Source organism: Montipora capricornis, chromosome 3 (genome assembly GCF_036669925.1).
Source record: "Montipora capricornis isolate CH-2021 chromosome 3, ASM3666992v2, whole genome shotgun sequence".
Taxonomy (NCBI): domain Eukaryota; kingdom Metazoa; phylum Cnidaria; class Anthozoa; order Scleractinia; family Acroporidae; genus Montipora; species Montipora capricornis.
This window is the reverse complement of record NC_090885.1, coordinates 72686408-72698606: the sequence shown is the minus strand read 5'-3', so window position 1 is coordinate 72698606 and position 12199 is coordinate 72686408. Positions and strand designations below refer to the sequence as shown.

General features: G+C 38.9%; 2 protein-coding genes across 3 annotated transcripts in view; one reads left to right on the top strand and one right to left on the bottom strand.

Moving 5' to 3' along the window:
- The window catches only part of LOC138043984 (acid-sensing ion channel 1C-like), an 11986-nt gene extending 11904 nt beyond the window's left edge, over positions 1 to 82 (top strand). The window contains exon 6 of the mRNA XM_068890529.1: positions 1 to 82. This exon is cut by the window's left edge and continues 2730 nt beyond it. The gene's annotated coding sequence lies outside the window, so the exon portion shown is untranslated.
- Positions 83 to 2895: 2813 nt separating this feature from the next.
- On the bottom strand, positions 2896 to 10963 carry LOC138043982 (uncharacterized). Of its 2 annotated transcripts, XM_068890527.1 has the most exons (3): positions 10619 to 10963; positions 8229 to 8261; positions 2896 to 6599 (listed from the first exon to the last, which is right to left on the bottom strand). In XM_068890527.1, the coding sequence occupies exon 3, from the start codon at positions 6594 to 6596 to the stop codon at positions 4539 to 4541; it is 2058 nt and encodes a 685-aa protein (XP_068746628.1). In that variant the 5' UTR covers positions 6597 to 6599; positions 8229 to 8261; positions 10619 to 10963; the 3' UTR covers positions 2896 to 4538. The 2 variants fall into 2 exon arrangements, with proteins under 2 accessions (XP_068746628.1, XP_068746629.1); XM_068890528.1 differs by lacking the exon at positions 8229 to 8261.
- Between the last annotated feature and the right edge of the window lie 1236 nt (positions 10964 to 12199).

Below are 12199 nucleotides of genomic sequence, written 5' to 3'. Positions count from 1 at the left end.
TAACATGAACAACAAACACTAGCAGTCAGCATTTCACCAAATGAATGTAAAACTCACATGGCATTTCGCCCACATGATACACGTATGTCGAAGCTCATAAGTCATGGCAGATCAAGCTTGTCAAGATTACATTACCAGTTTGAGCTCTGCGTTTGTTTTGACACTTGCCACAGCGATCTTCAATTCCATCTTTTCAGTTGTTGCAATCGTTGGTAACATCACCGTCCTTACAGCAATACGACAAACACCTTCGATGCAACAGCCCTCCTTCATGCTTTTGTCTGGACTCGCTGTGGCAGATCTCGGAGTTGGTTTGGTAGTTCAACCTTCTTTTACAGTGATTCACATTCTCATAACGACAAAGCACTTCGACCATATTTGCTCTCTTGTGACATTTTATAACATTTCCTCTTCGTTTCTATCTGGAATTTCTGTAGCCACAGTCGCGGCTTTAAGTATGGAGCGGTTCTTAGCACTCAAGCTCAATCTCAGATACGAAGAAATTATTACGGTGAAAAAGACAAAAACTGCGTTGGTCTTTATCTGGATCAGTGTTGGATGTTTAACAAGCTCGTGGCTAAAAGGTTTTCAAACATACTTGGTCGTGGCTTGTGCATTTTTGTCGATTTGCAGAGGTCTTATCTGCTTTGCTTATGTAAGAATATACTTGGTTGTCCGACAACAAAAAGCGCGAATTCAGGATCAGTTGCAGCATAACCAGCCGAAGTTCGCGGAAGAAATAAAAACTGCCTTTGCGACGTTTATTTTAGTCATCGTATTTACACTATGCAGCGCCCCTTATATGTGTGTCATGATAATTACACAGATAATACAGCCACAAGGAGTTCATTGGTTGGCTTTAAATTGTAGCGTTTCTTTAATCCTAGTAAATTCTAGCATCAATCCAATGTTATACTGTTGGCGTAACAAGAAAATGCGCGGAGCGGTTAAAAACGTTTTATGTCACTTTGGCGACGTCTTGAAACGGAATCTGTAACAGAAACGGTGTAAGGCACGCAAGAACCAAAAGGACCAAACTACCGGAGCTGAAACTGAACCGGTTACTACTCAAAGAAGCGACTCAAGACGGTATTGCTTTTCCGCTACTTTTTCCATTTCCAGCTAGGATAGAATATGAAAAGCGCTTTGTAAATAGACGGTTTAATCATGGTGGACGGGATGATGTACCTGTCGAAAGAGAAACTAAAGGAAACACAAGGTCAATTTTTACCGTAATGTTTTAAAAATTTAACATACTGCAAGGGATAAGTTTTTTTAGTCTTGAGTAACGTGAATAACCACAGGTGTTGCACGGTTTAATGTCAATGCTTTATTTAGATGTCCTTGTCCAGATTTAAAACAACTTGTTTTACTCATTTTCGAAGTGATGAAAAAGTGTTTATTCACACATAACATGAGAATTTTATTCCATAAAGCTCATTTGTACAAATCTATACGCTTTATTTTCACATGTGGAAAAGGCTTATACAGCCAATCAGAATGGCGTACAGCTATTTCACATGTGGAAGTATAACCAATCAACGATAGCGTAAAGGCGTTTCCATGCCAATCACTCGTGCATCTCGTACAAATCGTACTTTGTTATTGAATTAAATTAAATTTGCATTTGGTTCTATTGTTAGTGAGTTTTTGTTTCTAATTTGCGTTCAGAAAACTATTTTAATGAAAATTCTCGTCTTATGTGTGATAAACAGTTCACGACATAGAAAGTGCTTTGTACGGGGTTTTATTCACACGTTGTTTGTGTCAAAAACCCTCACTCGCTCGTTCCTCGCTCGTTCGGGTTTTTGACAAAAACAACTCGTGAATAAAACCCCGTGCGCCGCACTTTCTATGACGTAAACTATATTTACCAACCGCTAAAACACGCATGTGGTGTAACATGAAACAAGATATGAAATTATGAAAAACAAATCATGATAATGTAAAATTTTGCAACAAAAATGGTAATGTAGTAGAGAAGAATTATATTAACGCACGAAAGTATCGTACAATGAAGAGGAAGCTCGCGTTTTATTGGCTAATCGTGTTCGTTACCTTGACGACACCTATATTCTCACATGTGAAAGATAAAAAAGATATGTTCACTGCGCGCGGTGAGGATATTATTTTTTAGTAAAAGGAAAAATCCTGGTATTTCATCAGTATCTATATAATAAAACAACTTAACAAATTCGACTCTACCATCAAATTTACGTCCGTGATATCAGAGAATGAAATCACTTTCCTCGATTCAAAAACGAATCCATCCTGGACTCACTACAAGCCGACTGGGAACTTTCAATATACACACTTCAACTCCTGCCACCCCCAAGGCGTAAAAGATGGTTTCATTAAAGGTGAGCCAATTCGACTGCCTAGGACTAACTTTTCAGTCGAAAACAACAATTGAAGGGAGCCAAAATCAAGTCGCGTTGATATTGAGTCACTGAGACATGATGACATTTAAAAATATGGTTCCTTGTTAGTAAAGCCATCCAGGGTTGCAAGAAAATTCGCGAAAAAATCACACATTTTACATTTGTTAATAAGTCTATTTTTTTACTCCTCTGACTTCCACGAAACGTCATCATTGCCCATTTATTCCGTGCGCGCCTAGTTCTGGCAAATCGAGATTTTTTCCGGTATACCAGATATGTAATACTATATCACTGTAACTCTATATACGCGCAAGATACAATGATGCCTCCTCGGGATTTTGCCGCTGCTGGGGCAATAAGTTTCAACACAAGGCGTTGTCCCGTTCACAAAATGATGATTCCGAAAAGAACGAGCTGAATGCTTTGAGGATTGTGACCTCATCGTAAACAGAATGAATTCGGCATGAAATACAGACCCCGCATTCGCGTACAAAGGAAACAGAAGCTTCAAGAGTTTATATCCAACAAACTATTGGCAAGTGTAAACCTCGTTGGATGAACTGCTTTTATTTTACTTTCACTTAACAATATAACATAGCAAATTGTTTAGACAACGTAACAAAGCTCACAAATATGACGGAATAGTTCCCTTTCGAATCCATCAAAATGTAACATGTATTCGGGATATTACAATAAATTCAATCTCTGGTAAATACGGTAAAGGTGCTGCAGAGTTTACAATGTAAATCAAAGTATTATAAATTACTTTGGCCGTTCAAAAAAGCCACAGACGGTTAGACGAGTGAATAATGACTTCTAGCCAATACGCGCACCACACGCTAGCAAGTTACAATTGGTTTTGCTTTTAAATCTGATTGGCTGAAAATCTGACACAAGCCTGTGCAATCAATAACAGCAAATAAAAGCTAAATTACTTTCGACAGCCAATTGAAAACCTTAATATATTACGTAATACAAAAACTTTATTTACCAACTGCATGGGTAATCCACAACTTGAAGCCATGATGAACAACAGGCTTCTTCACACATACTAAGATTCTACCTGATAGCGAGGGTGAAAGGCCACCAACAAAAAAAACTCAGCAAGTTTGTTTATTCATTCCCTTTGTTTGTGTCCTCAACGCCTTGTCAACAAGCTAAGTATCGAATGTTCTCTATAAAAGTATGTCGATACAATAGTGCACATTCATCCCTGAAATATTTCGTTAATCAGTTAAAATCTCCCTTGCAAATGAAATGTGAAATACTTTTGGCATTTCTCTAAGCATTTCATCAAAAAAGGATAGCAGTCGTGTCTGTGGAATCCGCTATGTGCTCCCAAGTTTTATAACCTGTCAGTGAGGTCTTCGCACCATAAGTGCAAAATCATTTCGGTTTTGAGTAATAAATGACATGTTTTATAATCTGAGGACTTTAAAAAACGCTAAGGGCGATTTTTTCAGAAAAATGTTTTTTGATTTGCGTTAATTTGTTAATTTCAATTTACAGTGTCCCCAATTAGGGCTCCAGTGCTAGACGATTAGACACTCAAATAAAGTTTCCTTTCCTTTCCATTTATCTGTCTGGGTTTCGAAGAGCAAAAATTCTCAAAGCGATAAACTCAGCCTTTGAAATTGTCTTACGCAGTATGTATTCAGCCAGCTTGAGAATTTGATAAGATATTACTCTCATACGAAGGTTCAGAAACCATTTTCAACTTATTTCAAATTATCATATGGTTCGTACAGCCCCCCGCGCGCTTAAAACTACTGAGAAAAGTCACGAATGAGGGCGGCACGCATTAAACGCGTGGAGCCGGAAAAAGCCATGCGAGGACCACGCGCTGTGGTAGTCAATGCTTTACTCTGAGCTACCATGCACGTGTTAATCACATGATAAAAGGCTTATTGACTGAGTTTGGTGGGGCCGGACGGGAAAATATTTGGCCGGTCCTCCCACTCAGTCAATAAGTACATCATATTATTGCCATTCGGTATATACTTGGGTTGAGATAAAAATGTACGATCAAGGTCAGTACGGCGACGTGGTGCGAGTGTGAATCCTGGGCTAAGAATGAGCGAATTTCAAGCCAAACGCCCATTAAAGCAATATGGTGCCGAAGAGGTTCCTCAACAATGGATACTGACAAGTTCGTGCTTAGGGCGCATTTGGCGGGCAGAAACGTGAAAGACTGGAGCAGCGGATGACTACAGAAGCAACGTTTGACTGTTCTCTTTGCTTAACAGCTTCACCTCCATTTTCAGGATAGTTTACAAGATAACAAAGCGAAGGTAGTAGCATAAAGCTTACAGCCGTTGCAATGCACTCTGGAACGTCACTGACGTCTATAGGAAGAGTCACTTGTCCCTGATCAGGTTTAATTTCTATCACGCTATCCTCATTTGGACTGATTTGGATCAAAAGGGAATCGTCCGTCTTTTTCACATCACACCAGCCGTGTTTTTCTCCCAGTTTGAAGAACCTGATCTTTGCAACATTTTCCTCTTCGTCTAGAGACATTTTATTGGCCGTTTTCACTCCGATACAGATTCCCCAGTCTGCTGCATTTCCTCTAATGAGAAGTACCGTTTCGCTTCCAGACTTGGTAGTTGTGAGAAACTTGGACGAGTCTTCTAAAGGCTCACCTTGACTGGGAAACAACGCGTTATCAACAAGCTGTACATAAGAAACGGTTTTGCCATCATTATTAAGAACTTCCAACACCATGACATCCTCTGGCTCAGCATTAACCAGTCGACAGCTGAAGGCAGCGTCCCCTCGATGACCGTATAAGTGATAAAGGGATAACTCACAAGCCACCCGTCGTAAACAAAAAAATTCTCGCTTAAGGAATGATCTTGGAGCTGACAAAACATCCACTGGATGATCGAATTTAGCAAAATCTGGCTCCGGGCTAATTGTAAACCTGTATCTAAGAGGCTTTGGGGACACACAAGTCCGAAACGTTACGTACGCTTTCCTGTTTGCCGGACCAAAGATCGGAATCTGTATGCGGAATGAATGAGCTATTGTCTCCGCGCTAAGAGCTGTTTCCAGATGTTGTGTAAGGTCGATCGCATGACTAAGTGTTGGAGTCTTTGAAAACATCTTCTTCTGCCGAAAAGAAAACGTTATGTTGTTCTTGTCGTCTGTGTTAACCATAAATTTTGCAAGAGCTTCTTCGCCATCACCTTCAAGGCTGTAACTGAGGCCTTTGATTCTCTTCTTCCAAATTACTTCCTTGTTACTGTACTGCAGTCTGAAGGAGAAGGTTTTGCCATTTTCAAAATTTTCAGTCTCAAATTTCACAAGTTCTATTTCAAATTCAAAGACAGAAAATAATCGATATGCGTCGGTTGGTTCAGCTGGAAGAGCGGGTCGAGGAGCCTCGCCTCGAAATGTGGCTCCAGGTCTGGAGTAGGTCAGACCACACTCTTCCCACACTGATTTTGTTTCTCTTTCTAGTGCCAAACGCTTGGAGATCTCCAAAATATTCATTGTCGCATCAGGATGCTGCAAGACGTGTCCAAGAAAATCTTTGATATCTTCTTTATAAACAGAGGGATGAAGGAGATGAGTGGTCCAAATTAAGTCCACATCACAGCATGGGACAAGCTTCCTGTCTGGATTCTCCCTGGTTAGATATAAATGCTGCTTATAGCGTTTCAAAGAGGACATGAGAAACATCGTGTCCCCATGATGGGGAAGAGATACATTAAAATACAAATTCCTTAAGCGAACACAGGCTTTCTTGAAATCACATTTAAGTTTTGAGTTGTACTGTTGAACAGAAGCTGGAATGTTATTGAAGTCGACTTCAAATGGTTCGTTTGGGTACGTTTTCTCCCAAATCTCTCGACCTCTATCAGAGGATTCCTTTCGTTGCAGATATGTATGGATGCGATGATTGACTTCTTTCTGTGCGATGGTTTTGCAGTCTTCTGTATAGACACTTAAATCCAAAATATGCGCTTGCCAAATCCATTCAATGTCCAATGGAGCTTGGATTTCGTCGCCTTGTATGTCTGGGTTGTTGAAGAGTGGTAACCAAAGTGACTCGTATCTCCTTAAGGCGTTTTGAAAGGCAGGACCTTCAAGAAGATTTGGCTCGTGATCCACAAGATTTAAGAACGTCAATTCGTTTTGAGCTGCTTCAATCAAGTCTATATGTGATGGAAACACGATGCAATCAAAGGTTTTCGTCATTGGTGTCATGTTCTGCAAACATAACAATGAATGCCGTTATCTAATGTGATGTATTTAAGGCCTGAAGGCATATAATACCAGAGTTTTAACCCGTTTTTACTAGCTAACGAAAACACGCGGCTCATTGATCATACTACGACACTTACTTCATGCTGTAAACTTTATATCACTCATTGTCCCAATAAATCTTTGCCATTTTAGTGCTCAAACAATCATTGCAAAGGCCACGGCAAAGCAACGGTGTGCTAAGTACTTTCTCGATAATTTCTTGAGTTGAGCCTTCATCCTTTCTCCGGCACCACCCACTTTGACGAAATTGTCCTTACATTACATTTGTTGTGAAATTTGGAACATTCCTGTGACGTTATTAAATAGTGGGATGAAAGAACCTAAATACATTTTGAACGAGCAAAATATCAAAGCCTATATCTGGATGATGATATCAGGTGTTGATGATATCATTTTACGTGACTTTGCTAACACCCAATATGAAGTCCTACAGGGCTCGGTCCAAGTCACCTCGGAGAAAGACTGTCGGAGACCGGAGAAAACGCATCTTTGCAGTGGATCTGTTGTGGTTTCATTTAATTTTCGGTTTAAATTTTGTCAAACCGGTTTATTTCTTTCAAACCAGTTTGTTTTTTCAAACCAGTTCGATTAAGGTACTGGGGTGCAGGGATGGCGCAGTAGTGAGAGCACTTGCCTCCCACCATGTGGCCCAGGTTCAATTCCCAGACTCGGCGTCATATGTGGGTTGAATTTGTTGGTTCTCTTCTCTGCACCAACAGAGGTTTTCTCCTGGTACGCAAGTTTCTCCTCTCCTAAATACCCAACATTTGACTTCATTTGTGTTAATTGTTGATTTCAGTTTTCAGTGTCCCTCCAGTGCTAGAACAACCAGACACTTAAAAAAAGTTTCTTTCCTTTCCTTTTTAAAGCCTTTTTTTTTTAATTTTTGGTTTAGAAGTGCCCTTGAATGGTTAGCTTCAAACAGAAAGTGTGGGCCATGGTCACGATACTGCATTTGTGCCTAAGGACTGCGTCAGTTTGAGTTTAGGGTGGTCATTATGAAATTGCGTTTTGTTTTCTGAAGGTTAGGGTTGTGGTCATAAAATGGGTTGGTATTTAGGCCTAATCAGTGGATTTCTGACTGGTTAACTAAGTAATGCGGTTTGGGAAACAGACACTGTCCACTAAAGTAACCAAGTGTGTAGATGCATTTTATGTTGTAAATTTTAATGCGAATACAAGAAATAAAGATGCAGTCAAAAATAGTGTTGTTACTTCACTTCTTCGCAAACTGAACAAATGCTTCTGACAATTAAGTATTGTTAGCTTGCTTGCAAGCAGCTTTGAACGAAATTTCTTTGCAATAATCGAGCTGTCCAGCGCAGAAAGAAATTCCATTTTGTCTACACAATTTGGAGTAGAATCGTCGCAGTTTGAAGCCATAGTTTGTAGGAGATTGTGATGAAAAATAAGTCCTGTTCGGTTTTTTTATGAATATTCTGATGACTCCAGGGATTTTAGGACAAATAGGCCATTTTCGAACTTTCAAACATTGAGCTTGATAGTGAGGCATAGAGGACAAAAACAATAGAAACACGTTGGAATGAAAAATATAAAAAAACATCCACTTACCTTTGTCTTTGTCTTCAGAACCTCTCTTTCAAGCTGAATGTTAATATATTGAAAAAGGCCTATTATCGTCTTATTTCTTCATATTCAATAAAAAAAATTTATAATACATCCCAGGCTATTTTTTGCATTTACCCGCTTATGATTATGCAAATAACTACGAATGTTATCCGAGGTAAGTGTGGGACGCAATAACAATTACTCGTATCAACATTTATTTGCGGGATTTGTAACCAGTTCTCGGTGGCTCAGTGGTTCGAACTCTGACAGAAAGGTAAGACATATTCTCAAAAGAAAACTTGTAAGCAGGATTTGTAGACAGGGGGTGGCAGTACTTGGGTTATTGCTAATGTACACATGAATGGAAATTGGAGTGAGGATAATCGGGAAACAATAAGGGAAAGGTGAAAGGTAGGAGAAAAAGATCAATCTACCAATGATGTTTCATTTTCATACCCCCCTCCCCCCCCCAAAAAAGCCATGCCCCTATTTTTAAACCACACCCCAAGAGATAAAAATCCCTTTTCAGACAGTTGATAAATAAGCTGGTTTAAAATTATATTCCTGGTTTTAAAAAAAATCAAACTGGTTAGAAAAATATAAGCTGGTTTCAAAAAAATTCAACCAAGAGGAAAATTAATCCACAACAGATCTACAGAAGCTGCTGAAGCAGATGCCGTAGCATGAATCCTCTATGTCGTGGTTTGCACGCAAATGCCAGGGGAAATGCAGGAGAGTCGAGTAAGTGTCAGGTAATTCGAAAGAGGTCAGTGTAAAACGCAGACTGCAGACTGCAGACCGGGGGTAAAATGTAGACTGAGGTTATAACGTAACTGTTGAAAAAGCCCAAACCCCTTAGAAATGCTGACCTTAGTCCTAAAACAATATTCAGGCTTAACTGTTAGCATTTCTAATGGGTTTGGGCTTTTTCAACAGTTAAATTATAACCTCAATCTGCATTTTAACCCCGGTCTGCAGTCTGCAGTCTTTATATTCCATTAGTTCGAACTAATATACGAAAATTTTCAATCCGCTTCCAAGGCCCTAAATTTTTCAATTCTCTTGACAGTCAAATTAAGTCATCTGGATCTACCGCTCAGTTTTGCAAAAACCTTAAAAGACTTCTTCTTTATAGTTAGTAGCATCAAATTCTTCGAAGTATTTACGCTTTTGTATTTTTGTGGATAAATGTGTGTGTGTGTGTGTGTGCACTCTTTCGTCTTTTTAATAATATATTGTATTACGTCCCAGTGCTATCTTAAACTTAATTTCTTAGTCTAATTTGAGGAAGCCCATAGCTCCATAAGCTCTTATAGTTTTTTTATGGGCTTCCTCGCCTTTTTTACAATTTTTTGTATTTTCGTTAATAAATCGGATATATTATATGCAATCATGGCAAATAAAAACCTTGAAACCTTGAAACCTTGCAGTCTTCGTTTTACACTGACCGATTCGAAAGCCGTTGACGCAATCAATCAATCGTTCTTCAGTCTCAAAAAGCAGATGACAGAGGGTTCAACACTTGCTGATCACCAAGTGTTGAGAAATGATAAACCGACCCAAGTAGTCGCCTCAGCGCATGTCTGCATGAATTGTTTACGTTCACACATATGGGCCAAGAATGTTGACAAATGTTACGCAGTTCGCCAGGCCTCATGTCATGGCGTCCATTCCCTGTGTCAGGGCTTTTCAGTTTTTTTAGCTATGTTGGGGCCAGCTCAGCAGTCGATCAAAATATGCTCAGTCCAATAAAATGTAGACCATGAAACATTTCTTTGTAGGTTTAGAAACCTTCGAGTAATAAATTATGTACTTTCGTTATGCCCATATTTTTCTTATCCAACTTGTTTATCACGCAACAAACTGAACGTTACAGACGGTACAGCCTTTGACACTGAACATACTTTAAAACGTCCCGCAAATATGATACAAAGGCAATGCCAGATATCAGACCAGGCCTCTGGTCAAAAAGACGTTCAAGTTAAAGATAAAAGCTGGAATCGGCGCACGAGCTTGAAACAGGCCAAGCAGATAGTCGCAAAGGATTTCATATATGAACTGTATTAGACGTATTAATCAATCAGGCGATCGCGCTTGAGTAATATCACACGAACGACAACATTGTAAAGTATGTTTCCACTCCTCGATCGTTTCCTGTTTCTATCAAGTAACACGAATTTTAAGTTGAGCTATTTTAAGGAAAGGACACGGTTCCCAAGAAGAAACTTTTAGCAGGAATGGGATCAAGTGGCACGAATATATACACCCCCAAGACATGAACTGATTAGTCGTTTACGAGACGATATATAGATAGTTCAATACGTAGTTTTTGAAATAACACCTGTGCAACACTTTTTTCTATAAAATACTTCTTATTTAGAAGACCAACATACCTCTAAAAGCTGAGAGAATTGAAGATGGGCGATTGATTCGAAACCGACTTGACTCTGTTGTGAACCTTTGACTTCACACTAGATAGACAGCAAGCGACTTTCCTAACGATCTGTCATCAGAGGGATCAGTTCATTGGAAGCCTTGTTTTTCTTAGAGTTTTGAAACCAATATCCTGCCAATAAAGACTTCGCCTGCTTTGAAATCACTATTACAAAAACTCGTTTTCAAGCGATTCATCATACAGAAGCTGTCCTGAAAATTAAATAGAACACGCAATAAACAGATCGTGTAACTCAAATAGTTAATCCGGAGTTTGTGGCACGCCAACACTGTTTGACAGGGATCTTTGCTGAGTGGTTTGCGATGATTGACCGGTGCGTGCCAATAATCATGATTGGAGGTGGGATTTTACGAAAAAAAACATAACTTTTATTTGTATTTCCATAATTATTTATAGTATCATTGCAAAAGCATCCACATTTGTAAAAACCCTAGTGGAAAACAAACAAAAAATATAGTTACGGTAATGAGAGAAACATTACTCTTACAATTATCATAACCAGCATACATTGCACTTTGTTAACCTTAAACGAGCAACATAATGCAACTTACTACTTTCAATCAAAGTGATACTTACTCGACTTACATTATTGATTGTAGCGGTGGAAGTGCCCCTGGAGAATTGAGAACCAAGATATCGCTTACTATCGTTTACTGGAGACTACAGCTCGCTGCATTCACTTATACAAAAAAGGTAAAAGGCACCCAGAAGATTGTGGCTCTTTATTCTCAATTTGGTAATTAATTAAACGTTAGTAATCGCAAGAATTCATCCAAGTGTGGGACGCGTTCTTTAAACTAAGTCAACCATATGAAGTATTTACTTAATAAAGGAACAAAATTAATCTGTAATTTATCATTTGATTTGTCCGATTTTAGACTCAAAGCAACGTCAACTTTCAGATTATCTTTGCATTACCATAATTATGTATAGTATCAATGCAAAAGAGGTGGGCATTGGGGTCTATTAGAAACCGAAAAACCGCTCAAAAATTCACCCAAAACCGAAAAACCAAAGTAAATTTCGATTAAAACCGAATACAAACCATCAAAACCGAAAGTTTAGAGAACCGGATTTCCAATCGATCTGATACATTAGTGACACCTGCAGGATACGGACTAAACTATGTTAATTTCATCACTGTATGTGGACGCTATTTGTGAATCAGGCACATCTTCTAGTCTCTGTTTAAATTAGGGATTTCACAATCGCAAAACGTTATCCTATACCTCTGAAAACTAACATCGGAAATCAAGAATTTTGAGAAGTTAGAGATTAACTTAGAGATTTGATTAAAATCTTGAGCAATCAGTCACCTGCGACCTGTATTGACTGCACAATCTAACATGCAATTACACAGTTTAATTATCTTTTTGGTGGTCATCGGGAACTTAGTCACGGTGACGTTTACTGTGGTAAGGAAAAAGTAATTGACCTAACTTTTTAAAACATGAGTCGATTATTGAACTCACTGCCCTTCCATATCGCGACCTTCCTCAAATAGAACGTTTGTAGATGC

What these genes read in the sequence shown, in the direction of transcription:
- LOC138043982 (XM_068890527.1), bottom strand. Translation starts at nt 6,596, where the DNA reads ATGACACCAATGACGAAAACCTTTGATTGCATCGTGTTTCCATCACAT.